Genomic DNA, 27,861 nt, shown 5'->3' with positions numbered 1-27,861 from the left:
ATCTCTCATCCCAGTCTCTCTCTCCGTGTGTCTCTGTTTCTGTTTGCAGCTCTTCTTTCTCGTCCTCTTATGTCTTCTTTCCGTGGATCTGTGTCCTTGCCTCTCTGAATATCATCTCCGACCTTCTGTCCTCTGTTCTCTGTTTCCCCCTGCGCCTGCAGATCTGAAGGACCTTCCGCAGTCACCACACTCAACTGCTCACCTGCTCTCAGCTCTTTCTCACTCCTTTCTGGCACGTCCCAGAGGCTCCTGGCATTGGCATGGGAGGTTATTCTTCCCAGTTTACAGATATGGAAGCTAAGGCTCTGGCTGCTGGTGCCAGGCTCCCATCTCTGGGTCTCTTCCTTCCACCTATTCGCCATGCTCTTGTCCCTGAGGTGCCCGCCAACCACCTGATCCGGCCGGGGCCCGGGAACTAGCACCTCGGACAGCTCCTGGAAGATGCCGGGGCGGCCGGGTCTTCCTTCTCGCGAGCTCAGGAGCAGCAGCCTTAGGAGTAGAGCGAAGTCTCGCGAGAGTGACTGCTGCAGGCAGTGGCGGCACGGGCGCGCGCAGAGACGGCCTCGGGCCGCGCGCGCGCGCTCCCTGCCCCCAGTCCCGGAGCGGCTCGCGGCCGGCTCCGCGCCGCATCGCTCGGGTGCAGCGCAGCTCAGCACAGCGCGGCGGCCTTTCGGTAGCCGAACGGCCGCGGCAGGTGAGTCTGGGCATGAAGGCTGGGAGGAGAGCTTTGCAGGGAAGCTGGGCGCGGGGCGAGAGGGGTGGGGGTCGCTGGCTGCAGCTTTGTTCCCCCTACACTTCACCTTTGGATGCAGGAAGCAGGCCGAACTGCTGGAGAGGTGGGAGTGGAGGTGACCTTTACTGTTTGGGGCTGGAGGAGAGCGCTCAGGGTGTACCCAGGTCCCCCAAGCCCCCCAAGCCCCCCCATTCCCATCTGTGGCTCCCGCAGAGGGAACTGGGCCTTTGGGTGACGTCAGACCCTGGATCTGGAGCCTGAGCTTTGGGCCCTCCATCCCCCCCCAGCCCCACCTGGCGTTCCCTGGAAACCGGCCTTCTGGAGATGGCGCGCGCGGCCGAGGATGGGGGCGCCTGGAAGGGGGTGCCCGTGGCTTCCTTTGGGCCTTTCCTTCCAACTAGCGCCTGCAGGTGGACCCGGGTTGACTTCCCTCACCTCCCTCGGGCGGCCAACCTTTGGATGGCGGACCTCAGCCGCCCCAGGGTTGCGAGGCAACGGGCGCTCTGGCCCAGGCCACCAGGCGGGCTCCATCAGGGCTTTGGGTGGTGAGTTGGGGGCGCCGGATTTGGCTCATTTCAACGCTGGCTGGAGTCGGTCACGAGGATGGAGGTGAGGTGTTTGGGAACCGATCCTTGTACCCCGCCTCGGGGAGCTCCTGGTCTGGGGGTTGGGGGAATCAAGTAGAGACTGGGACTGAGCATTCACTGTCACAGGCGGCTTAAACCGGTAATGTCCCAGCTTCCCGATGGGGAGATCAGTGAGGGCCTGACAGACTTTCCCAGGGACACAGAGAGAAAGGGAGGCGACAGCCAGCGAATAGGAGACTTCCAAAGGTGATGGGATTTGGGTGGGAGGAGAGGCAAGAGAGGGCATTCCAGGAGAATGTATGGGCAAAGGCACAGGGATGAAAACGAGCACAGTTGTTGGGGGCTGAGCCTGGGAGCTCAGCCATGTGACCGCCCATGGGGTGGTGGAATCTGGAGAAATTTGCAACCTGTCCCCTACACGTTCTGCCTCAAGGAGCAGGGCTCTGAAAGAGGGAGATGGTTCTTGCAGGGGCATGATTGGCAGAGAGATTTTGTTTGGGGCTACACAGGTCTTGCTAACTTAAGTTTGTTCTGGGCTTGGTGAGCCTTAGGGCAGTCTCTAGAGCTGGGAGGGGGCTGTCTCTGGTGAATGGGCCCCTGAAAGAGGGTCTTAGGTTTAGCAAACCCCTTGGAGAGTTAGTGGGGTCCCAGGAGGGGAGTTCTGGAGAGAGACCTTGGGCTCTGTGGCTGTTTCTTTAACCGTTTCCTGAGTGGCCACCTCCAAGCAAGTTCCTCAAGTCAACTCCCCTCTCTGGGCGTCTCTTTGCTAGCACCTTTCTCTAGGGATGAAATAATGGGACTAAGTAGTGACCTCCCTTGAGGATGCTCCTTGTTCTAGTTTAGAGCATCCCCTCGTTCTTCTCCCTCTTCCATTTCCTTTCCTCCCCCATCCCTCTGCCTCCCTGTCCCTGTCCCCACCCGTTGCCCCCCACAGCATTTCCTTTACAGGCTGCACTTCCTTCCCTGCTGCCAGCTGGGAGTTTCGGAAGGTTTCCCTGAGGAAGTGTGATACAGCAGGTTTGACAGCAGCTTTTGGCTTAGCCTGATTGGGGGAGGGCGTTAATTGCCTCCCTCCCACCCATTGGGAGAGTGTCCAAGTCTTAAGCAAGTATATGGATTGACTGTGCTCTGTGCTGGGTCCCTCCTGGAAACTCCATCCAGGAGGGAGTGAGGAAGAGATTATGGGAGAAGACGTGAACACTTAGTGCCCAATGACTGACTCAAAATGTATGCAGTGGGATGCAGAGCAGCGATTTTTGGAAAGACTTCCCAGAAGGGGTGGGATGTGAGAAGGTAGCAGGACTTAGAGGAGCTGATAGTGCTGCCAGTTTAGGGGCACTGGAAGCAGAGGGGGAGGCTAGAGATGATCTCCTGCATGAGGCTGGGAGTGTAGGAGGCAGGTCAGCCTGTGAGCAGCCAAAGGTGGTGGGGAGGGAGGTTTGTAGCTGACTGGCACAAAGACTTGAATGCCAGGCAAAGATCTGTAGGAGGCTACTGAACAGTCATCAGTAGGACAGGGATAGCATGGCCAGGAGACTGCTGTTTTCTGAGGATTATTCATAGTTCTGGGATTTCAGGGCAGAAGATGGGGCTAGGAGTGGGATGAGGGGATTGGAGGGAGAAACTTCCATCTTAGCAGATTGGCTCTGGGCAGCAGAAAGGAATCACCATTTCTGTGCCAGGGATGAGGGGCCCATACTGGTGAGCAGGGAGCCCTGGAGTTAGCCCTAGGGCTCTGGCCTGATCTGAAGCCAGGCTTGACCCTCTTCTGCTGCCAGGGGCCTCAGTCTCCCCACTGTGGGGGCTTCTGTCCTAGCTTCACAATAAGGAATGGAATACATTATAATCAGGGTTTCTTGAACAAAATTCAGGTAGTATTTGCTGTCTTATTGATAATTAAGGAGGCGTTTCCCTAGGCCTACATCTTTGGAGAGATATGTAGCCCCCATCCCCATTATAAAAGATTATCAGTTGAGCAGATTGCTAATTCTTCTGTTTTGTAGTCTAAGAACTTTGGTTTGGCCAGCGCGGTGGCTCATGCCTGTAATCCCAGCACTTCGGGAGGCCGAGGCGGGTGGATCACCTGAGGTCAGGAGTTCGAGACCAGCCTGGCCAACATGGTGAAACCGTGTCTCTAGTAAAAATACAAAAATTAGCCAGGCATGGTGGTCCACGCCTATAATCCCAGTTACTAGGGAAGCCGAGGCAGGAGAATCGTTTGAACCTGGTGGCAGAGGTTGTAGTGAGCTGAGATTGTGCCACTGCACTCTAGCCTGGGCAACAGAGTGAAACTCCATCTCAAAAAAAAGAACTTTGGTTTGCAGAGGCCAGTGATTGCTGTCTTCCCCTCCAACCCCCCACCCCCCCATTTCAAAAGCTTCCCTGAAACAAGGGCAGCGAAGCCTGGAGCCTTCCATTTCTGTGACCCTAGTCTTCTACTGCCCTCTCAAGCCCCATATTCTCTCTGCCCTAACCTTTATATACAAACAAGGCAGCTTTGCCCTGTGCTCTGGTTTCTGCTCTGAATTATTCATACTTTGCTGCACTGACTTCTCGGGAACTGTAAGCAGACTTTTGGGAGATTGTCTGGGACCAGGGACAGGGGTTAGGCTGGAGCCCGGTTAGGGAGGAGACTCCTCCTTTGAGGCCCCTACGTTCTAGTTGTTTTCTCCTCTCCCTCTGCTTCCTTGTTTTCCTGGAGGTCTTTAGTGCTGGACCACGGTCTCCCACTCCACATCCCATTGTCTCAGGGGAGGTAGTGCCTCTTTCAGTCACCATTTTAACCAACTACATCTGAATGTGGTCCTCACTGGCGTGTGGCCACCTTTGAAATCTTAAACTCTAGTATTTCTCTCTGACCACAGTCCAGCTAATGCTTTATGTGCTCTGACCTCAAGGAGACCTCTAGTTCTCAGACACCTCCATTTTCTCCGTCTCATGAATTGCCTCGTCTGTGTTCTTTCTGAACTCCATGCCCTCAACCACGGTGCCACTTTGCCTGTGTGTCACCCAAGCTGCCAGGAAGGGTCTCCAGTCTCAGCCATCCCTCCATCACTTATAGAAACCCCTGTCCTCATTCCCATCAGTTCTCCTTTCTATTCCATGGGAGGAGTATTCCAAACTGGACTACTCTCCCCAGGCCCTTTGCTCATGTAGAGGGTGGTTGGGGTGTGTGTGGGGGAGGTGGAACCACCCCCATGTTTTCCCGAGGTGGAGCTTGCAGTGAGCCAAGATCGCGCCACTGCCCTCCAGCCTGGGCGACAGAGCGAGACTCCATCGCAAAACAAAAACAAAAACAAACCAAACAAAAACAAAAATAAAAAAACACAAAAATTAGCCGGGCATGGTGGTGCGCACCTGTAGTCCCAGCTACTCAGGAGGCTGAGGCAGGGGAATCGCTTGAACCCAGGAGACGGAGGTTACAGTGGGCCGAGAGCGCGCCACTGCACTCCAGCCTGCTGACAGAGAGAGACGCTGTCTCAAAAATAAATAAATAAAATAAAACACTTCCTGATTGCCATATCAACTTGTCACCTGACTGCTTCATGGCCATGGACATTGTTGACCCAGTCGACCAGTCATTAAAAAGATTGAGATAGATCTGTATTCATTAACATGAAAAACTTTCATGAGATATTGTTGAGTGGAAAAAAACAGGTTATAAAACAATCTGTGGAATGATCTCATTTTTGTCATATATGATTCTACATATGTTAAAAATGAAAGCCGTCCAGGCGCGGTGGCTCACGCTTGTAATCCCAGCACTTTGGGAGGCCGAGGCGGGCGGATCACGAGGTCAGGAGATCGAGACCATCCTGGCTAACACGGTGAAACCCCGTCTCTACTAAAAATACAAAAAATTAGCCGGGCGTGGTGGCGGGCGCCTGTAGTCCCAGCTACTCGGAGAGGCTGAGGCAGGAGAATGGCGTGAACCCGGGAGGTGGAGCTTGCCGTGAGCCGAGATCGCGCCACTGCACTCCAGCCTGGGTGACAGAGCGAGACTCTGTCTCAAAAAAAAAAAATAATAAAAATAAATAAATAAATAAATAAATAAATAAAAATGAAAGCCAACAAAATCCACCAAACCTAAAGATCAGACTGTTAAAGGGGTGGCATCTGAGAAGGTGGATTTTGGGAAGACTTTTCTAATTTATGCACTTAGATTTTTTTTTAATTGCATATATTTTTACACATAGCTAAAAAGCAACATATTAATTAACTAATTAGTTTAGAGATGAGGTCTCACTATGTTGCCCAGGCTGTAGTGCAGTGACTATTCACAGGTGCAATCATAGCTCACTGTAGCATCCAACTCCTGGGCTCACACAATCCTCCCACCTCAGCCTCCTGAGCAGCTGGGACTACAGGCACACGCCACCACGCTAGGCATATTTAAAAAACCTTTAAGGCCATTTTTTTTTTTTTTTTTTGAGAGGGAGTCTTGTTCTGTCCCCCAGGCTGGAGTGCAGTGGCACGATCTCAGCTCACTGCAAGCTCTGCCTCCCGGGTTCATCCCATTCTCCTGCCTCAGCCTCCCGAGTAGCTGGGACTACAGGCCCGCCACCATGCCCGGCTAATTTTTTGTATTTTTTTTTAGTAGAGACGAGGTTTCACCGTGTTAGCCAGGATGGTCTCAATTTTCTGACCTCGTGATCCGCCCGCCTCGGCCTCCCAGAGTGCTGGGATTACAGGCGTGAGCCACCGCGCCCAGCCTTTTTTTTTTTTTTTTTTTTTTTTTTAAGGAGAAGAATAAAATCCTTCAGTGGCTCCCATGATGCTGAGGACAAAGTCCAAATACTGCCCATGGCCTTCAAGGCCAGGATGACCTAGCCCCATTTACCTTTCAACTCCATTTTGCCTTTCCTTTGCTCCCTTCACTTTGAGATTCATCCTCCCTCTGCCTCTTTCGTTCCTTAAGTATGCCGTGCTATTGCTCTTCTGACCTTCACACCTGCTTTCCTGATTCTCTTTCCCTGGCCAACTCCCTTTTCCTTGTTAAAAATTCAGCTCCAGGCTGGGCACAGTGGCTCACGCCTGTAATCCCAGCACTTTGGGAGACTGAGGCGGGCGGATCACGAGGTCAGGAGATCGATACTAGCCGAGACCATCCTGGCTAACACGGTGAAACCCCGTCCCTACTAAAAATACAAAAACAAAATTAGCTGGTGGTGGTGGCTGGTGCTTGTAGTCCCAGCTACTCGGGAGGCTGAGGCGGGAGAATGGCGTGAACCCGGGAGGCGGAGCTTGCAGTGAGCCGAGATCGCGTCACTGCACTCCAGCCTGGGCGACACAGAGAGACTCCAAAAAAAAAATTCAGCTCCAATATCTATGAAGCCATCCTTGACTCCTGTAAGACAGACCAGGGAGGTGTTCTGTGTTACCACAGCTTTCTGAGTCTGCTCTCCCAGAGTGCTCAGGCTGTGTCAGAATTGCTCCTTGATTTAGCTGGGTCCTATATGCTTATCTCCTCCCTCTCACCCTCATCTTGTCTCCTTTATCACAGAGAAAATTGGGCTAGGTGCAGTGGCTCATATCTGTAATCCCAGCACTTTGGGAGGCTGAGGCGGGTGGATCTCTTGAGTCCAGGAGTTCAAGACTAACCTAGGCGGCCAGGCACCTTGGCTCATGCCTGCAATCCCAGCACTTTGGGAGGTTGAGGTGGGTGGATCACGAGGTCAGGAGTTCGACACCAGCCTGGCCAACGTGGTGAAACCCTGTCTCTACTAAAGATACAAAAAATTTGCCAGGTGCGATGCCACGTGCCTGTAATTCCAGCTACTCAGGAGGCTGAGGCAGAATCGCTTGAACCCAGGAGGCGGAGGTTGCAGTGAGCCGAGATCATGCCATTGCACTCCAGCCTGGGCGATAGGGCAAGACTTGGTCTCAAAAAAAAAAAAAAAAAAAAGACTAACCTGGGCAACATGGCAAAACCCCATCTCTACCAATAAACAAAACAAAAAAATTAGCTAGGCGTGGTGGCACACACCTGTAGTCCCAGCTACTTGGGAGGCTGAGGTTTAAGGATGGATTGAGTGTAGGAGGTTGAGGCTGCAGTGAGCTATGATTGCACCACTGCACTCCAGCCTGGGCAATAGAGCGAGACCCTGTCTCAAATAAAAAATAAAACAAAATTGAACGCCTGTGAAAATAAAATAATAAAACAGAGTATTGAAGCAGACATCCAGGACACTCTCGCTGCCCATCTAAGACCTCAAACCTGCCTGCATCTGCTTGGATCCTGTTTGGCTTCCCACCGGTTAGGATCAAGGCTTGTCCACCTCCTTGCACTGGTGCCCCTGTGTCTCCCTCTTCACAGGCTTTGCCTATCAGGTAACATCTGTCTCTACTGTAATTGCAACCTTTCTATGTATCCTACACATCTCTGGCTTATTTCCATCTTAAATGACTCCCTGCTGCAGCCCTCCCTGGGCCCTCTCCCTACCCCCATATCCTACCCAGGTAGTACCCTATCTCTATTCTCTCTGTATATTCTCAGCCAGGCTTCTCTACCACTACCGTCACCACCAAAACGATTCTTGCTGGATTCACAGCTGACTCGATGCTGTTAGTGTCATGAACACGTTAGTCCCGGTAGTGCCATCCTTTCACATGGGAGCCCTCAGTGGCATTGTCACATTTGTCCAATCTCTGCCCCTGGCTATGGAGACTCCACGCTCTCTGGGCTTTCCTCATGCCTCATCAGCTGCTCCTTCTCATTCTTCCCCAACTATCCTATTCTGCTTGACTTTTTTTTTTTTCTGCTTAACTTTCTTGACTTTTTATTTTTTTGAATAGGTAATGCATTTCTATGATTTACAGTTCACAAAGATGTTCCAAATTTTGTCAGTTCTAAGATGAACATTTTGATATTTCTGAAAACATTTTCATGTCTGTGTTTTAAAATTTCTGGCATCTTACAGTTACAAATTGGCATTTTTTTTTTTTTTTTTTTTTTTTGGAGATGGAGTCTGGCTCTGTCACTCAGGCTGGAGTGCAGTGTGGCATGATCTCAGCTCACTACAACCTCTGCCTCCTGGGCTCAAGCGATTCTGCTGCCTCAGCCTCCTGTGTAGCTGGGATTACAGGCGCACGCCATCACACCCGGCTAATTTTTATATTTTTAGTAGAGACAGAATTTCACCGTGTTGGCCAGGCTGGTCTCGAACTCCTGACCTCAAGTGATCCACCCGCCTCAGCCTCTCAAAGTGCTGGGATTACAGGCATGAGCCATGGTACCTGGCCTGCAAATTGGCAATGTTTTTTCTTACTTTTGGTCAATAAAATAATGGTCTGTCTTAAAATTGATGATGTCATCAATTATATGGAAATGGTATAAAGTTATATAGTAAATATTCTGCTTCCCACCTACTCTATATCCATTCAGTTTCTTTGTTCCCCAGAGAGCCACAATTACCATATTTTTTTCTTGATATCCTTCCAGAGATTCTTTGTGCATATATTGTCAGATACAGATATGTATATTTCCCCCCACTTTTTATTTTGAAAAATTTCAAAGCTACAAAAAAGTTTAAAGAATAGGGCAATGAGCTGGGCACAGTGGCCTCATGCCTGTAATCCCAGCATGTTGGGAAGCCAGGGCAGGTAGATCGCTTGAGCCCGGGGGTTTGAGACCAGCTTGGGCAATGTAGTGAGACCTCGTCTCTACAAAAAATAAAAAAATTAGCTGGGCATGGTGGCTCACACCTGTATTCCCAGCTACTTGGGAAGCTGAGGTGGGAGGATTGCTTGAGCCCAGGAGTTCGAGGCTGCAGTGAGCTATGATTGCACCGCTGCACTCCAGCCTGGGTGACAAAGTGAGACCCTATCTAAAATAAATAAATAAATAAAATAATGCAGTGAACAACTGTATACCCTTCTCCCATCAATTACTAACATTTTGCAACATTTGCTTTATCTTTTATTTTTACGTTTTTTTTTTTTTTTTGAGATGGAGTTTTGCTCTTGTTGCCCAGGCTGCAGTGCAATGGCGTGATCTCTGCTCACTGCAACCTCCACTTCTGGGGTTCAAGCGATTCTCCTGCCTCAGCCTCTTGAGTAGCTGGGATTACAGGCATGTACCACCATGCCCGGCTAATTTTCTATTTTTAGTAGAGATAGGGTTTCTCCATGTTGGTCAGGCTGGTCTTGAACTCCCGACCTCAGGTGATCCGCTTGCCTCGGTCTCCCAAAGTGCTGAGATTACAGGTGTGAGCCACCACGTCTGGCCTATTTTTACTTTTTAGAGACAGGATCTTGCTTTATTGCTCACTGAAGGCTCGAACACCTGGGCACAAGTGATCATCTTGCCTTAGCTCCTCATGTAGCTGAGACTACAGGCACACACCACCACGCCTGTTTCTGCTTTATATATGTGTATAAAATTTTTTTGCAGAACCGTTTGAAAGGAAGTTACAGACCAGACACTGCTTCCAAAGACCAGCGTGTGTCTTCTAAGAACAAAGATGTTCTACAGGCTGGCATGGTGGCTCACGCCTGTAATCCCAGCACTTACTTAAGAGTAAGCCCAGAACTTCAAGATCAGCCTAGGCAACATGACGAAACCTTCTCTCTGCAAAAAATACAAAAATTAGCTGGGCATGATGGCACGTACCTGCAGTCCCAGCTACTAAGGAGACTGAGACTGGAGGATCTTTTGAGCCTGGGAGATTGAGACTGCAGTGAGCTGTGATTATGCTGCTGCACTCCTCCAGCCTGGGTGACAGAGTGAGACCCTGTTTCAAAAGAAAGAAAGAAACAAACAAACAAAAACATGCACACACACAATACCCAAGAAATTTAATAGTGAATAGTAGTATCTACTGTGCAGCCTATATTCAAGTTTCTCTAGTTGTCCTAAAAATGTCCTTTATAGCTGTGATTTTAAAATCCAGGACCTGGCTGGGCACAGTGGCTCACTGAGTGCTTGTAATCCCAGTACTTTGGAAGGCCGAGTTGGGCAGATCACGAAGTCAAGAGATGGAGACCATCCTGCCCAACATGGTGAAACCCAGTCTCTACTAAAAATACAAAAATTAGCTGGGCGTGGTGGTGTGCACCTATAGTCCCAGCTACTTGGGTGGCTGAGGCAGGAGAATCGCTTGAACCTGGGAGGCAGAGCTTGCAGTGAGCCGAGATCGCGCCACTGCACTCCAGCCTGGGTGACAGAGCGAGACTCTGTCTCCAAAAAAAAAAATCCAAGATCCGGGCTGGTGCGGTGGCTCATGCCTGTAATCCCAGCACTTTGGGAGGCCAACGTGGGCAGATCACCTGAGGTCGGGAGTTCGAAACCAGCCTGACCAATATGGAGAAACGCCATCTCTACTAAAACTACAAAATTAGCTGGGCGTGGTGGCGCATGCCTGTAATCCCAGCTACTCCAGAGGCTGAGGCAGGAGAATTGCTTGAAACCGGGAGGCGGAGGTTGCAGCGAGCCATGATTGCACCATTGCACTCCAGCCTAGGCAATAAGAGGGAAACTCTGTCTCAAAAAAAAAAAAAAAAAAAAAAAAAATCTGACAGGCTTCCCCATTGCATTTGGTTGCATGCCTCTTTTGCCTCCATTAATTTAGATAAATTCCCCCTGCCAATTTCTGTCTTTCATGACATTAACATTTATCTTGTAGAATTTCCCACAATCTGAATTTGTCGGATTGTTTTTTCATAATTATTTTCAGATTAAACATTTTTTTGGCAACAGTATTCATACATGACCTTGAGTCCTTCTGTGCACAGCATAGCAGGAGGCACATGATGTTCTTTCTTTCTTTCTTTTTTTGAGACAGGGTCTCACTCTGTCGTGCAGGCTGGAGTGCAGTGGCACGATCTCGTCTTACTGCAACCTCTGCCTCCTGGGTTCAAGCTATTCTCCTGCCCCAGCCTCCGGAGTAGCTGGGATTACAGGCACCCGCCACCACGCCCACTTAATTTTTTGTATTTTTAGTAGAGACAGGGTTTCACTGTGTTGGCCAGGCTGGTCTCGAACTCCTGACCTTGTGATCCTCCTGCCTCGGCCTCCCAAAGTGCTAGGATTACAGACATGAGCCACTGAGCCAGGCCCTCCCTCTCTTTTAAAAAATAAAATAATAATGTCACTTTGGACTCATGGATTTAAAAAAAAAAATAATCCATGTGGGCCGGGCACCGTGGCTTATGCCTGTAATCCCAGCACTTTGAGAGGCTGAGGTGGCTGGATGGCTTGAGGCCAGGAGTTCAAGACCAGCCTGGCCAACATGGTGAAACCCTGTCTCTACTAAAAATACAACAATTGGCCGGGTGCGGTGGATCATGCCTGTAATCCCAGCACTTTGGGAGGCCGAGGCGGGCGGATCACGAGGTCAAGAGATGGAGACTATCCTGGCTGACACGGTGAAACCCCGTTTCTACTAAAAAAAATACAAAAAAATTAGCCAGGTGTGGTGGCGGGCACCTGTAGTCCCAGCTACTCAGGAGGCTGAGACAGGAGAGAGGCAGAGCTTGCAGTGAGCTGAGATCACACCACTGCACTCCAGCCTGGGCAACAGAGCAAGACTCCATCTCAAAAAAAAAAAAAAAAAAACAATTAGCTGGGTGTGGTGGCGGGTGCCTGTAATCCCAGCTACTCGGGAAGCTGAAGCAGGAGAATCACTTGAACCCAGGAGGTGGAGGTTGCAGTGAGCTGAGATCATACTGCTGCACTCCAGCCTGGGCAACAGAGCACGACTCTGTCTCAAGAAAAAAAAAAAAAAGGAGAAAAAAATCCACTTGGTTATTACTTTTGATACTCTAATTGTCCCAAATTTGGTTGGTGGTAGCCCTTTCAGACTGGTTCTTGTGTCCTTTTGACTTGCCTCCATTAGTTATTGAGTACTTTCTTCTTTATGATACCACAAGATGTTCCAGGCTAACCTTGTATTTCCTTTTCCTGGCTTGGGACCAGCCATATATATTTTTAAAATTCTGTGTTCATACTGATACCTCCGCTTTGAATCCAACACCACAAGGCTCTTTCTTACCATTCTGCGGTCCGTATTCTGTCTCCTCCTACAGTGAGAACCCACCTTCCCCAAATAATCAGCACACTGACTCATTTGCCCTCTCCTGTAGTATACAGGCAAAGCTTTAGAGTCATCACAGCAGTACCAGCAGTAAGAGTAAACCTGCTAAAATTCATGACTTGTTTGCAGTTTCTTTTTCTTTTTTTGAGACAGGGTCTTGCTCTGTCTCCCAGGCTGGAGTGCAGTGGCGCAATCACACCTCACTGCAGCCTTGACTTCCTGAGCTCAAGTGATCCTCCCACCTCAGCCTCAGCCTCATGAGAAGCTGGGACTACAGGCACACAACATCACCATGTCCCGCTAATGTTTGTATTTTTTTTTTTTTTTTTTTTGAGACGGAGTCTCGCTCTGTCGCCCAGGCTGGAGTGCAGTGGCGCGATCTCGGCTCACTGCAAGCTCCGCCTCCCGGGTTCACGCCATTCTCCTGCCTCAGCCTCTCCGAGTAGCTGGGACTACAGGCGCCCGCCACCACGCCCGGCTAATTTTTTTTTTTGTATTTTAAGTAGAGACGGGGTTTCACTGTGGTCTCGATCTCCTGACCTCGTGATCCGCCCGCCTCGGCCTCCCAAAGTGCTGGGATTACAAGCGTGAGCCACCGCGCCCGGCCTTTTTTTTTGAGACGAAGTCTTGCCCTGTCACCGGGCTGGAGGGCAGTGGCACGATCTCGGCTCACTGCAACCTCTGCCTCCCAGGTTCAATCAGTTCTCCTGCTTCAACCTCCCGAGTAGCTGGGACTACAGGCACGTGCCACCACGCCCAGGTAATTTTTGTATTTTTAGTAGAGAACGGGGTTTCACCATATTGGCCAGGGTGGTCTTGGTCTCTTGACCTTGTGATCCACCCACCTCGGCCTCCCAAAGTGCTGGGATTACAGGCGTGAGCCACCATGCCTGGCCATGTTTGTATTTTTTGTAGAGACAGGGTCTTGCTGTGTTACCCAGGCTGGTCTCGAACTCCTGGGCTCAAGCGATCCACCTGCCTTGGTGTCTCGAAGTGCTGGAATTCCAGTCATGAGCCACTGCACCCGGCCTGTTTGCAGTTATTTTTGCCCTTGAGGTTTATCTTTCTAAGAGAACACAGAATTACTGTGATCAAAAGTTACTTGGGCTCTTTTTGTTTTTTGTCTGTGAGATTGTTATCAATTTAAAGTATAGTTAGCTTGATTTGTTTTTGTTTCAGTTTTAGAGTTTGCTTTTCTTTTTGGTTTAAGTTTTTGAAATATGGAAGTCACTTTATGTGTCCAAGTATATTTAAAAAGCTTATTAATAAGTATGTAAAGAATGGAAGTCTCTCTACTCATCCTAGCCCTTCCGTTATGTAGGTGACTATTTCATTACTTTCTGGTTGATTCTTCCTGTGTTTCTTTTGCAAAAATAAGCAAATTCATATGTGCATTCTTACTTCCCCTTTCTTACATAAGGGGTAGCATATGATTTACACTTTTTGTGCTCTGCTTTTTTTTTTTTTTTTACTTAATATATCCTGGAAAGCATTCCACAGCAGTTTACTGAGCTCATCTTTATTCTTTTTTTTTTTTTTTTTTGAGACATGGTTTCACTCTGTCACCCAGGCTGGAGTGCAGCAACGCAATCTTGGCTCACTGCAACCTCCACCTCTTGGGTTCAAGTGATTCTCTCACCTCAGCCTCCTGAGTAGTTGGGATTACAGGCTCATGCCATCATGCCTGGCTAATTTTTGTATTTTTTTGGTAGAGATGAGGTTTCACCATGTTGGCCAGCTGGTCTCAAACTCCTGACCTCAAGTGATCCTCCTGCCTTTGCTTCTGAAGTGAGTCACCGTGGCTGGCCTCTTTTTTACATCTGTATAATACTCTATTGTATGATGCACCTCGTATATTCAAATAGTCACATTTAGGTTGCTTTTAGCATTTTGCTAATGCAAATAGTGTCATGTTGAATAACGTGTGTTTGTCATTTCTTTTTTTTTTTTTTTTTTTTTGAGACAGAGTCTCGCTCTGTCGCCCAGGCTGGAGTGCAGTGGCGCAATCTCGGCTCACTGCAAGCTCCACCTCCCGGGTTCATGCCATTCTCCTGCCTCAGCCTCTCCGAGTAGCTGGGACTACAGGCGCCCGCCACCACGCCCGGCTAATTTTTTGTATTTTTAGTAGAGACGGGGTTTCACCGTGGTCTCGATCTCCTGACCTCATGATTCGCCCGCCTCGGCCTCCCAAAGTGCTGGGATTACAAGCGTGAGCCACTGCGCCCGGCCGTGTTTGTCATTTCTTATATCTGGGTAAATGACTAACAGGAGCAGCATTATTAAGTTAAAAGGAAAATATATTCTTATTATCTTTTCTTCCTTGTTTTTTAATATGAAAGGTATAACATACAGACTGTTGTACATCTTGCTTTTTTTTAACTACTCATGTTTTTGGAGATTTTTGCATATCAGTACCCAGAGAACCGCTTCCTCTTTTTAAAATTTTTAACAGCTGCAAAGCATTTTTAAAAATAGCTGCGGAACAGTCCATTGTGTGACTGTACCATTGGTTTAATCAGTCCCCTATTGATGGTTTCTAATCCTTTGTTATTCAAAACAGTGCCGCAATTAATGCACCTGTGTATGGGTATCATTTCCTGATTGTCTCTATCATACCCTTCTCTTTTCTTTTTGTGGTAGATGTCACTGGGTTTTTATATCTGTATTTGATCCCATATCACAAAAGAGCCCGAAGATTGTAATTGCCCGATCTTTTAATAAGGTCCAGAAGAATTTGACTGGAATGCTAGTTAAGTTGTGTGTGTGTGTGTGTGTGTGTGTGTGTGTGTGTGTGTGTGTGTGTGTGCTTTTTTCCTTTGAGACAGTCTTGCTCTGTTGCCCAGGCTGGAGTGCAGTGGTGCAATCATGGCTCACTGCAGCCTCTACCTCCTGGACTCAAGCAATCCTCCTACTTCAGCCTCCTGAGGAACTGGGACTACAGGCATGCACCACCGTGCCTGCCTAATTTTTTATTTTTTGTACAGATGGAGTCTCACTGTGTTGGCCAGACTGGTCTTGAACTACTGGGCTCAAGTGATCCTCCTGCCTCGGACTCCCAAAATGCTGGGATTACAGGTGTAAGCCACTACGCCCAGCCTGAAGTTTTTATTTTAAAGCAAACTTCTCATGGAAGTCTAACACACAGGAGATTGCACAATTTGTAACTGTATGCTTGGAGAATGTTCACAAAATCCATACCTTTGTGTATCCAGCACCCCGACCAGGAACAGATGCCGGGCCCCCAGTCACTGCCCCATCAAGGGTAATACTATCTTGACTTCTAACACTATAGATTTAGTTTTTCCTGTTCCAAAACTTTAAGCAAATTTCTGCCCAGCTTTTAAATGTTGCATTGCCTTAGCACTTGGTTGTGGACCATTTTCTGCTGTTGACTATATAAATGTCCACCAAAGTTACTGTTCTAACAAGGTGATTGCTGCTTGGTTTCCTTGGCCTTAACTTGCCAATGATTACTTAGCATGGGTCAGCCAGGCCTCCTGCTGAACTCCCAGGAGCAGAGCATGTTTGTACCCTCCAGATTCCTATAACACTCCCTGTCCAGGTGTCCCCCAGCGTCTCTACCCTGCATGTCCCTAGCACAGCTGCTTGTCCTCCCCTGGAACCTCCACCTCGTGTCACACAGGCTTGTCATGATGGGTCTCCACCATCCATTCGGGGTTAAGTGGGCAGGGAGTCTTCCATTTGCTCCCTTTTCCCTACTCCTTAAAACCAAGACCCCTTCAAACTTGTCTCCTAAGGGTCTCAGGAAGCACATCCTGCCCACCTTGCCTCTCCAGCCTCATCTGCTGCCCCGTCATTTGCACTCTGCTTTGGCCATAGTGGCTTTCTTTCCCTTCTGATGGGTGGCTCATGCCTATAATCCCAGCACTTTGGGAGTCCAAAGCGGGAGGATTGCTTGAGGCCAGGAATTTGAGACCAGCTGTGCAACACAGCAAGACCTCCTCTCTACAAAATATTAAAAAATTAGCGTGGTAATCTGTCCCTGTAGTCTAGCTACTCAAGAGGCTGAGGCAGAAGGATGGCTTGAGCCCAGGAGTGCCACTTTACTCCAGCCTGGATGACAGAGTGAGACCCTGTCTAAGAAAAAAAAAAAAAGTGTGAAACTCCTTCCTAGTGAGGAACTGTCCCTGTAGGATGCTTTCCCATCTGCCTGGAAGGCTGTTTTGCCCGGGGAACTCCTCTTCATTCTTCAGGTTTTTACTACCACTTGTATTTAATTTCCCTGAGGCTGGGTGCAGTGGCTCATGCCTGTGATCCTAGCACTTTGGGAGGCTGAGGTAGGTGGATTGCTTGAGCCTAGGAATTCAAATTAGCCTGGGCAATATGGCGAAACGCAATCTCTACAAAAAAATATAAAAATTAGCTGGGCATGGTGCATGCCTGTAGTTCCAGCTACTCAGGAGGCTGAGCTTGGAGGATCACCTGAGCCTGGGGAGGCAGAGGCTGCTGTGAGCTGGGATTGTACCACTGCACTCCAGCCTGGGCAACAGAGACAGACCCCGTCTCAAAAAAAGTTTTTTTAATTAAAAAAATTTCATTTCCCTGGCCGGGCGCCGTGGCTCTTGCTTGTAATCCCAGCACTTTGGGAGGCCGAGGCGGGTGGATCACGAGGTCAGGAGATCGAGACCACGGTGAAACCCCGTCTCTACTAAAAATACAAAAAAATTAGCCGGGCATGGTGGCGGGCGCCTGTAGTCCCAGGTACTCGGAGAGGCTGAGGCAGGAGAATGGCATGAACCCAGGAGGCGGAGCTTGCAGTGAGCCGAGATCGTGCCACTGCACTCCAGCCTTGGTGACAGAGCGAGACTCCGTCTCAAAAAAAAAAAAAATTTCATTTCCCTGACTCCCTAGACCAGATTAGATCACTGTGACATGCTATGTATGTTTTCACGGTGGCTGTGCTTGCCTTTTGTATGATTTACTGCAGAGGTGATTGACTGTTCCATGAGGAGAGCAGGGACCACATCTGTCTTGCTCATTCTCTCTTCCAGCACCATATACGTGTCCTAATAAATGAACAAAGGCAAAAGGAGCAAAGGGAGGCTAGCCTGTGACCATGGCCGAGGCTCAGTCTGTAATTCAAGGTCAAGGAATGGAATGTCACTTGGCTTTCCCTGTATGGGATCCCCTCCCAGGTTCCTTTTCCACCCTTGGATGGAGTTTTCAGAGGGTAGATTTTGTGCCTTGAAGCAGAGGGCAGGAGCAGCTGGGAAGATGCAGCTGGTGAAAGGGTGGCTCTGGGAGGAGGGGAGCTGCCTCCATTGCATTCACAGCACTGTGGGAGTATGTACTGGGTCCTGTCCTGGGGAGTTTGCAGCCCAGATGGGGAGTAGAGAGGGACTGGGTTGGGTGCGGCCCTGATCTCATCCTTCTCTGGCTTTTCTTTCCTTCCAGTTCAGGACAAAGAGGTGTGGGCAGGCCACTGGGCCGGCTGGTACCATCATGGCAGGTAAGGAGAGGGGCAGGCTGTGTGGGTAGGACATGACAGTGAGCATAGCGTGGATGGCCCTCTTCCTGGTCCCCTTATCTCCCGTAGTCTTTGGAGGCCAGGTTCTTTCCATCTTATTGTCCCCAAGCTTTCCCCACTCTCTCCACTGAGGCCTGTCTGAGAACCTCAACATGACATTGTCTAGCCCTCTGTCAGATCTTTGGTCCTATGGACCAGGAATTGAGCACCTTGATGTCCTTGTCTTACTGTCCATCTGCCTGATGAGCCGCATGGGTGGCTCAGCCCTCCTCCCCTCTGTATTGCTTTCTAATACTCTGAGGCCTTTTTTATCTGGTTCAGAAGGCTCAGAGGTATAGAATGCCAGAGCTGGAGGGAATTTTAGGGACCTACACGGTTCCAGCCCCCACTCCAGCAAATAAACTGAGGTCTAGAGAAGGGCGATGTTTGCCCCAGAGCACAAATGCTGAGTGGAGGCTGGAACCCACGTCTGTAGATTCTCACGCATCCCGCTTCCTCTGGCTGGAGCTGCCCCCGCTGAGAGGGTGGTACCTTGAGGCCCTGAGACAGTGTCACTCAGAGTTAAAAAACAATAAATGCTGTCTGTCAAGGTGACATTTTTTTTATTCTGAGTGACACTGTCTCAGGGCCTTTGGCTACTGTGGGATCATCACAGCTGACCCAGGGAGGTAGGGAAGGCTGGGTGGGGAAAGCAGAGTGGCCAGTGGCCACAGGGGCCAATGGGGTAGCACAGCCAGGGTAAGGATGGGCGTCTTGGATTGTCGGGTGGAAGACTGGAGGTGATGTTGTGCAACGTGTCTCATCCACAGAGAAAGTGAACAACTTCCCACCATTGCCCAAATTCATCCCGCTGAAGCCATGTTTCTACCAAGACTTTGAGGCAGATATTCCTCCCCAGCATCTCAGCATGACCAAGCGCCTCTACTACCTCTGGATGTGTGAGTGCCATGGGATGGGGGTGGGTCAGGGTGGCTGGAGGAGGGAGGAAGACTGGGTGTGCGGGGCAGCGGGGTGGGGTGCCCACAGGCCTGACTGTCCTTCAGTCCCACTTGTGGCATATGCATGGACCGTAAGTTTTCCCTTGCCAGGCTCCCAGAGGCTTCTTCCATGGGCCACCTCCCCGACTGGGCCTCAGTTTCCCTCAACCTCCCCCATCTAGGCCTCTCCTCCCTTCCTTCCCCTCCACCCTCCTTTCACAGAGCATCTGGATGGGGGTCCCTCTCTGCAGTGTAATCCCTGTCTTCTTGCTTCGCCTTTCCCTTCCACTGCAGTAACTTTCCAGGGAACCTCTGGGGACTGTCAGGACCTCAGGATTCTGGATTGGGAGAGGAATCCTTCCCTCAAAGCCTTATTTGTCTTGCTTTCTCTGGAAGAGTGCTCAAAGAGAGGAAGATTCAACTGGGAGTTGGGAGCTGTGGGATCAAGTTTGCTTGGTCACTGTGCTTCCCAAGCAGCAGGTTCCTCATTTGTAGGAAGAGAGTATTGGCTTGGCGATTGCTGTGGTTCCATGCAGCTCTGTGTTGGGTGGTCTATACCTGTAAGAGTCTAATGTCAGGCACAGTGGTTCACGCCTGTGATCCCAGCACTTTGGGAGGCTGAGCCAGGAGGATCACTTGAGGTAAGGAGTTTAAGACCAGCCTAGGCAACACAGCAAGACCCCTGTCTCTACAGAAAATAAAAAAATTAGGCCTGTGTGGTGGCTCACACTTGTAGTTCCAGCTACTCAGGAGGCCAAGGCAGGAGGATCCAATGAGCTTAGGAGTTTGAGACCAGTGTGGGCAACATAGCAAGACCCCATCTCTTTAAAAAAACTAGCTGGGAATAGTGGCACATGCCTGTAGTCCTGGCTACTCAGGGGACTAAGGTGGGAGGATCACTTAAGCCCAGGAGTTCAAGGCTGCAGTGAGCTATGATCATGCTACTGCACTCCACCTTGGGTGACAGAGTAAGAGCCTGCCTCTTAAAAAAAATTAAATAATATAGAATTCTTTATTTAGAAAACCTTAGCATCAATGTTCTAAGGTTTTAAGGTTGAGAGTGTAAAGGCCTCATTTCTGGTGATCTGTAGCAGGTGGTGGGAAAGGTGTCTTCTTGGGGGGATGGGACTTGGCTGTGCTGAGGCTAGTTAGAAGGTACTTCTTAGGCATGTGAGGGGAAGGCAAGCTGGCTATCCTGTGCTGGGTGTGAGCCCCAGGAGCCCAGGATACCCGCAATGTGACTGCAGTTGGGTTCTGCAACGTGTGACATTGCCCTGAGTGAGGCCTGCACTTAGCTGCCTACCTGGGCAGATGCTTGCACGTGCCAGGAAGGTGGTAAAATATGCTGTCTTTGCAGCAGGTCCCTCATGGCATGGTAGGAAGAGGATGGGGCAGACAGACTCAGTTTCAAGGCCTGGCTTGGCCTTTGAGTGAAGAAGGGATCTCCCACCATGTAACCTGAGAGAAGGGGGGATGGGACAGGTGTGGGTAAGTCTGTAGATGTTGGGAAGCAAATGAGGAAGTTACCTCTGGCTTCCATTTTTTCCATCAAATATGATGTAGTGGGGAGAGTGAGCTCACAACGAGGCCATGTTTGTCGACAGAGAGTGAGGACACTCTCCAAAGAAACCCGGCCCCTAAGATTTCTGGGCCACACACAAGGTTCATTTGACATTGGCTGATGTGAATTTATAGTCTTCCTCATGGGGTCCCCTCTTTTCTTAGCAACATTCAGCTCAGGTACAGATGAGAATTATGTTCATCTAGGGTGACTGTGACCAGAAGACAGGGCAGGGGAGGGAATAAGAAAATGAGTAATGAATTATGGAATCTAAGCTGGATAAGGAGAAGAGTGAAGACGGAAAGAAGCTGATGGCTAGAGAGAGGGGCTGAGCCCATGGGTATCCATTCCAGAGAGGAAGCAGAATAATTGCAGCAGAGGTGTTTGAGCAAAGGAGCTGGGGACAGGTTGGACTAGGGAGAGATGTTAACCAATATAATAGGTTAGTGTCTTTTCTATATAAACAGCAAATAAAATCAGTTTTTAACACCAAGCCTCCAGGAGATTTTGGGGCAATGAACAGGGATAGAGGAAATACAGCTGAAATGTACAGGAAGAAATGCCCACTCATTATGAGGGGCCCTGAGATGGGTGACACGGTGGTCAGGCCAGGCTTGTAGGTCACTCTGTCTGACCTGGGCTCTGGGAATTCGGCTCCTGGGAACATCTCATCCAGAAGCTGGATTTAAGGGCTATAAATATCTCCTTAAGTCCTCACTAGGCACCCGCAGGTGCTTTACTCCCAAGGAAATGTATATAACCCTTGAAGTGCTTAAGGGTTCTATTCAGAAGACAGGACCACAGATACCTGGCTGTTTGAGGCCATGATTGAGCCCTCCTTCCCTTGTTTATTCAGCAGGTCTTTGTGGACTTAGCTTTGTTTTCAAGGAAGGGAGTGCCCTGATGTTAGATAATGATGTGCTGCACAGACCTGCGTGTGTATTAGTACCAGCATCACTTTTATCTGTAAATCTTTGAGGTCCCTGCTGGCCGTGACTCAGTGACACTGTACCTCCTAGTTCAGCTAGATGGGGACAGAGGAGGGGGAGCCTGGGTCCTTTTCTTGGGGAACTTTTAGTCTGGTTGTTGGGCTGGGATTTATATCTGGGGAACCTTGAGAGCAGCCCAGGTCTGTGGAAGGTCAGAGGGATGGGAGATGATGAGGTTGTAGTACCAAAGGAAGACTTCTTCAAGGAGCTGGCATGAGAGTTATCTAAGAAATAGATTAGATAGCTGGGCACAGTGACTCACACCTATAATCCGGCACTGTGGGAGGCCGAGGCAGGTGGATCACCTGAGGTCAGGAGTTCAAGACCAGCCTGGCCAACTTGGCGAAAACCCGTCTCTGCTAAAAATACAAAAATTAGCTGGGCGTGATGGCGGGCGCCTGTAATCCCAGCTACTCGGGAGGCTGAAGCAGGAGAATCGCTTGAACCTGAGAAGTGGAGGTTGCAGTGAGCTGAGATGGCACCACTGCACTCCAGCCTGGGCGACAGAGTGAGATTCCATCTCAAAAAAAAAAAAAAGAAATAGATTAGATAAAGACTGAGATTCCAGCCGCCAATGCCTGCCCCATTTAAGTGCAAGGTAGATGGCACAATGGCTAGAAGAGATGTTTCCACAAGGCCTTTTATTTTTCCCTTTCCATGCCCCTATCTTGAAAGAGAAAGTGTAAGGTCGGTTTTCCATGTCTTGGGCTTGGTGATTGCGGTGAGTCTGGGAGGGTCAGGGGCTGAAGCCATTCTTATAAGGACAAGAGCATTTCTTTTTTTTTTTTTTGTATTGATTTTTTTTGCATACAAAAACAATAAACATTTTCTAAAAAGGACAAGAGCATTTCTACCACCCTGAGGCTTTGGGGCCCTTCAAAGGGGCTTGCTGGGCAGAAGCTCTGGGTTCTGGAGGCTGTGCTCTCCAGATTTCTCAGGAGTGGGTGCTGGGGTTGGGGGGTGGGGGTTAGTTCGAGCTCCCAGCTTGCATTCTTACAGTCTTTACTCCTCTGTATGTGTATGTGTGTCTTATGTGTCTCTGTATGTGTTTGTTGGTACGGGTTGTGGGTCTTTTGTGTGGGTGTGAATCTGTGAATGTGTCTGCATCCCTCTGTGCTTGTCTGCACTGTTGGCCTGGCTTGATTGTGGGTCTCTGTTGCGTTATTGGTGTGTGTGTGCCCATGTCCGGGTGCTCATGTGTCTCTCTATGGGCCTGGGTGTCTGTCTCTATGTGTGCATGTGCTCCTGGGCCTGCAGTGAACAGCGTCACGCTGGCCGTGAACCTGGTGGGCTGTCTCGCGTGGCTGATCGGAGGCGGGGGAGCCACCAACTTTGGCCTCGCCTTTCTCTGGCTCATCCTCTTCACACCCTGCTCCTACGTCTGCTGGTTTCGGCCCATTTACAAGGCCTTCAAGTAAGTGGTTGGTGCTATCCGCAGTGCCTAGCCGTCTCTGCCTGTCTCCCGTCTCTTCTCCATATCTTTTCTCACTTCTTTTTTTTTTTTTTTTTTACCCTCCCCCAACCTCATTTTCCCTTGTTCACCTTTGGCTCAGATTGCTAGGTAGGGCTTGGGCTTTCTGGGGGTGCCAGGTTGAGGTGAGAGGGCTGAGAGTTAGTTCCTTTCCTCCTCACTTTACCCTTGGGTAGGGGAAATATAGAGAGCCCAGGCCTATTTTTTCTTCTGTCATCCCCTTCCTCGGGCAGCTGCATGTTAAATTTTGCCTGTGGGGCTGCCTGTCTTGGTGGAGCTGCCCATCCTAGTACCTGTGGGGCTAGCCGACTTGATGCCAAGGACACCATCTATCCATGTGCCAATGGGACCAGCCAGCCATGTACCATTGACACCGTTCATGTGCAATGAGGTCATCCAACTGTGTGCCAAAGGGAACAACCCATCCACGTATCAGTGGGGCTTGCTGTCTTGGTGCCAGTGGGTGTCTACCTAGTTCCAAATGGCATTTTCAATCTTTGTGCCAATGTGACTATTCATCAATGTACCAAGGCTATCTGTCTTGGTGCCAGTAGAATATCCATCTCAATGCTAATGAGGCCTTAAATCTCTTTGTGCCAATCAGCCCATCCATCTAAGTGCCAACTAGCTACTATTTTGGTGCCAATAGGGTGTCCATTCTAGTGCCAGTGAGACTTTCTATCTCTGAGCCAACGGGACCATCCATCCATGTACTAGTGGAGCTAGCTGTCTTGGTGCCGGTGTCCATCCCCTTGACAATGAGACTGTTTATTCCTGCCTCAATGGAGCCATCTATTTCTATGCCAATGAGGCCGTCCATCCATGTACCAGTGGGCGGTCTGTTCATGAGGAAATCCCTCCATGTGTAATGTTGCAACACACAGGTCTACCACGTGGAAACTTGCAAAGATGTATGGGTAAAACTATCCCATTCTGACCTCTCAATTAAGGCCTTTAAATGTCTTCTGTCCATTATGCACTTAAACTTGGAAGGGCTTGGGGGCCTTGAAGGCAGGGAAGCCCTAGCCCTCTGCCCAGGTGACGGGAGCCACCTCCTCTGCTGCAGGACTGACAGCTCCTTCAGTTTCATGGCATTCTTCTTTACCTTCATGGCTCAGTTGGTCATCAGCATCATCCAGGCCGTGGGCATCCCAGGCTGGGGCGTCTGGTAAGAGGCAGGGGTGTGGCCTGGGGCTGGCAGGGGTGGCGTCGTGGGTATATCTTTTGCTTACCTTTGTGTGCTAAGCTGCCTAGCCTATGGGGCCTGAGTGATGGGTTGTTGGGAGAGTGAGAGGATTCGGGATAGTGTAGTAGTACAGCCATAGCATCAGAGGGAAGGAGAACCTGGCAATGGTTTCTTGGGGGGTGAGGGGTGTCAGGGATTATGGGAAAACCTGGGGGAAGAAAGTGTTGTATCTGAAGAGCACCTCTGAGCTACAGGGAAGTGGTCTTCTTGAGCCACTGGCACAGGCTCTTTGGGTATCAGTAAGATGGTCCCTCTGCATCCAGTGATATGTTTCCTCCCTGTGGCAATGAGATGGTCCCTTCCTCGGCGGCGGGGGGGGCCTGGGCACCTCTCATCCTGCCCACAACCCCACACTGGCCTCTTCCTGCAGCGGCTGGATTGCTACCATCTCCTTCTTCGGAACGAACATTGGCTCGGCGGTGGTGATGCTAATTCCTACTGTCATGTTCACAGTGATGGCCGTCTTTTCCTTCATCGCCCTCAGCATGGTACGTGGTCCCCTCAAGGGTGAGAAGGTGGCTTTGGGAAGGGGCCCTGTTCTGAAACAAGTCCTCCTCCAAGTTACAAGAGGATCCCGAGGTCTTCCAAGGGACTCACTCTGGAATGGTCTGTAGGACTCTCCTACAGAGGCATTCATGGGGAGGGAGCACTGTTTGTTTTTTACAGATGGGTCCCATCTGTTTCCTGGATGGGCTGCATTTTCTCTTTGATTAACCCTTCTTTACGCTCTTTTTCCTACAGGTTCATAAATTTTACCGGGGAAGTGGGGGGAGTTTCAGCAAAGCTCAGGAGGAGTGGACCACAGGGGCATGGAAGAATCCACATGTGCAGCAGGCGGCCCAGAACGCAGCCATGGGGGCAGCCCAGGGTGCCATGAATCAGCCTCAGACTCAGTATTCCGCCACCCCCAACTACACGTACTCCAATGAGATGTGAACCAGCCACACCTACCAGGTGGCAGAGCTGGGGCCATTGGGAGAGGGGGCTCAAGCCACATCATCATTTGTGGTTACCAAGCAGGGTTCCCCCTTCCCTTTTCTCCTTCCCTACTTTGTACAAAGGACCAGAGTTATATATATATATATATATGTATATGTCTGTCCCCAGCCCCCACCTTTCAGATTCTGCTCTTGGCACTCAGCTGTGGGCTGCACGTGGAGCTGTCCCGTGGAGCTGTCCCATGCGGTAGTAGCTGTGTTTGTGTCCCCTCATGAAATAGTGTGCAGTGGAGGTCTCTTGTTGTGGTGCTAGATGTGTGTTTAGAGCTAAACCAGCCCCCACCCCCACCCTCCACCTGCCCCTCTTGCCTCTGGCCCCTCTGACCCTGGTCCAGGGACCCCTCACGGGGCCAGGGGATGCTTAGCAGAAAGACTGGCCCCTTCTTAGGGTTATGAGCTGGAACTGTTTCTACTTTCAGTCTTCCTGGGAAGTAACAGTACTTAGCACTCTTGGTGGTGGGTGGGAGGGTGGGTACAGGCCAGGGATATTCCCTTGCTCTTTTCATCCCTCCAGGCCTCCCCTCCTTCAGCCTCCTCCTCCCTCATCTGTTCCCTGATGTCACATTCCCTGTGCTATCTTCCCTTGCCCATGGTCTGTCTGTCTCTTTCCTATGTGGCTTTTCTTTGTCTTCCCCAAGGCTGAGTGTCCCAGTTTTATCTGCTCCTGAGACTGAGCCCAGATCCCCAAATCTAATCAGATTTACAGTTCAAGGAAGCTGATGGGGAGCTGGGCCTTACCCCTGATGTAGGAGGGGCACACAGCTAGGGGTGCAGAGCCCACCTGGGTACCTGACCCCCAGGGGATGAAAATGCAGGGGTGAGTCTGCTTGGGCCTGAGAGTTTGATCTGCAGGGGCAGGCTCGTCTTTTCTCTCCCCTGCCTTCTCCTCCTTCTCTCCCCAGAGCCCCCTTGAGCCCCTCTGCCTATGTCTCTCTGCCTCCTCCCCATGCCCCCAGCTGCTGTGGCTTGATTCTCCTACCCTGACCCCACCATGTGCCAGGTGGCATCTGCCTTACTGCCTTCCCTGAGGAGTTGGGACATGTTGGGCAGTTGTCAGATGTAAAGGCACAGCTGGAGCAGAGGGCATGTCAGTAATGATTGGTCCCTGGGGAAGGTCTGGCTGGCTCCAGTACACTGGGGCATCTAGGTATCTCTCGGTGACCATTGGATTCCTGGGAGCAGTAGCTGTTCTGTTTGGATCTGGTAGAAGGGACAGGGCTCAGAGGGCTAGGCACGGAGGGAAGGTCAGAGGAGAAGGCAGGCAGGGCCCAGTGAGAGGGGAGCACGCCTTCCCCCACCCTGGCTTGCTTTTGGTCACAGGGCAGTTCTGGGCACTTGAACTCAGGGCCCAAGCAGAAGCACAGGCCCAGTCCTGGCTGCAAGCACAATAGCCTGAATGGGATTTCAGGTTAGGCAGGTGGGAGGGGAGGCTCTCTGGCTTTAGTTTTGTTTTGTTTTCCAAATCAAGGTAACTTGCTCCCTTCTGCCTACAGACCTTGGTCTTGGCTTGTCCTCACCCAGTCGGAGCTCCCTACCACTTTCAGGAGAGTGGTTTTAGGCCTGTGGGGCTGTTCTGTTCCAAGTGGTGTGAGAACATGACTGGTAGAGGCTCTAGCTGTGTGCGGGGCCTGAAGGGGAGTGGGTTCTCACCCAAAGAGCATCTGCCCATTTCCCACCTTCCCTTCTCCCACCAGAAGCTTGCCTGAGCTGTTTGGACAAAAATCTAAACCCCACTTGGCTACTCTGGCCTGGCTTCAGCTTGGAACACAATAACTAGGCTTCCAGGCCTTCCTGAGCCAGGGGCCTCTGGAAGTTCTCTTCCTGATGGTCCTTTAGGTTTGGGCACAAAATATAATTGCCTCTCCCCTCTCCCATTTTCCCTCTAGGGAGCAATGGTCACAGTCCCTGGTACCTGAAAAGGTACCTAGGTCTAGGCCCTTCTTCCCTTTCTCTTCCTCTCCCCTACCCCAGACCTTTGGCTCCCTTTCCCTTCTCTCTCTGGTAGCTCCAGGAGGCCTGTGATCCAGCTCCCTGCCTAGCACCCATGACCTGTTGGATGTTACCTCCAATCAGTTTCCTGTCCTACCTGCCTCTTTGGCTCGGACCTATATGGCCACGCTCTGGCTCTACCCTTGGGAAAGCCTGATCTCAGTGTGTGGTCCAGCTTGTTCAGGCCCTGGGATGCTGCATCTCCAGGCAACTATGCACTTTCCTGGGGAGAGAACCAGTATGAGAAGCGGGGGCAGGGCACACATTCATCTTCGTAGGAAGGTCTGGCTTGGGGTCGGGTGAAGGAGGGCCCAGGTCAGTTCTGGGGTCCCAGTGACCTGCTTTGCCATTCTCCTGGTGCCGCTGCTGCTCCCTATTTCTGGAGCTGGACGTTCCCCAGCTGGCAGTTGAGCTGCCTGAGCCAATATGTCTGTCTTTGGTAACTGAGTGAACCATAATAAAGGGGAACATTTGGCCCTGTGTGTTCTGCTGTGTATGTGTCTTCCTGTGGGCTTGCGTGGAGCCTCACAGCGGGCTGTGGGGCAGGGGCATGAAAGTATGGGGGCCGGGTGGATCTGTGGTCTGTCATTCCCCGAGACCTAGAGCCATACGACCCTGTGTGGCTCTTTCTCTGAGGCAGTAGGTGGTGAAATTGCCACCTAGGCCCCCTGCCTTGGGAGGAGGAAGTGGAAGAAACAGGCTGGATCGGCCGGGCGCAGTGGCTCAGGCCTGTAATCCCAGCACTTTGGGAGGCCAAGGCAGGCGGATCACGAGGTCAGGAGATCGAGA

At 50.4% G+C, this 27,861-nt stretch overlaps 1 protein-coding gene across 4 annotated transcripts; it reads left to right on the top strand.

Annotated features, from left to right (window-relative positions):
* Window positions 1-538: 538 nt before the first annotated feature.
* On the top strand, window positions 539-27,554 carry SCAMP5 (secretory carrier membrane protein 5). 4 transcript variants are annotated; one of them, XM_055277750.2, is made up of 8 exons: window positions 559-694; window positions 15,566-15,615; window positions 17,769-17,823; window positions 18,651-18,779; window positions 22,626-22,782; window positions 23,906-24,007; window positions 24,456-24,573; window positions 24,827-27,554. In XM_055277750.2, exons 3-8 carry the CDS (start codon window positions 17,817-17,819, stop codon window positions 25,019-25,021), a joined length of 708 nt encoding a protein of 235 aa, XP_055133725.1. In that variant the 5' UTR covers window positions 559-694; window positions 15,566-15,615; window positions 17,769-17,816; the 3' UTR covers window positions 25,022-27,554. The 4 variants fall into 4 exon arrangements, with proteins under 4 accessions (XP_055133724.1, XP_055133725.1, XP_055133726.1 ...); XM_055277751.2 differs by lacking the exon at window positions 15,566-15,615 and adding an exon at window positions 13,046-13,113 and having other exon boundaries at window positions 577-694; XM_055277749.2 differs by lacking the exon at window positions 15,566-15,615 and having other exon boundaries at window positions 539-694.
* The last annotated feature ends 307 nt before the right edge of the window (window positions 27,555-27,861 follow it).

The sequence above is a fragment of the Symphalangus syndactylus genome, chromosome 5 (assembly GCF_028878055.3).
Source record: "Symphalangus syndactylus isolate Jambi chromosome 5, NHGRI_mSymSyn1-v2.1_pri, whole genome shotgun sequence".
Lineage (NCBI taxonomy): Eukaryota > Metazoa > Chordata > Mammalia > Primates > Hylobatidae > Symphalangus > Symphalangus syndactylus.
The sequence above is the reverse complement of the archived record's forward strand: the minus strand, read 5'-3'. Positions and strand labels throughout refer to the sequence as shown.

Coding starts and splice junctions, on each gene's coding strand:
- SCAMP5 (XM_063638734.1), top strand. Junction 17,824..18,650: donor GGCTGGTACCATCATGGCAG/GTAAGGAGAGGG, acceptor TCTCATCCACAG/AGAAAGTGAACAACTTCCCA. Junction 18,780..22,625: donor CCTCTACTACCTCTGGATGT/GTGAGTGCCATG, acceptor CTGGGCCTGCAG/TGAACAGCGTCACGCTGGCC.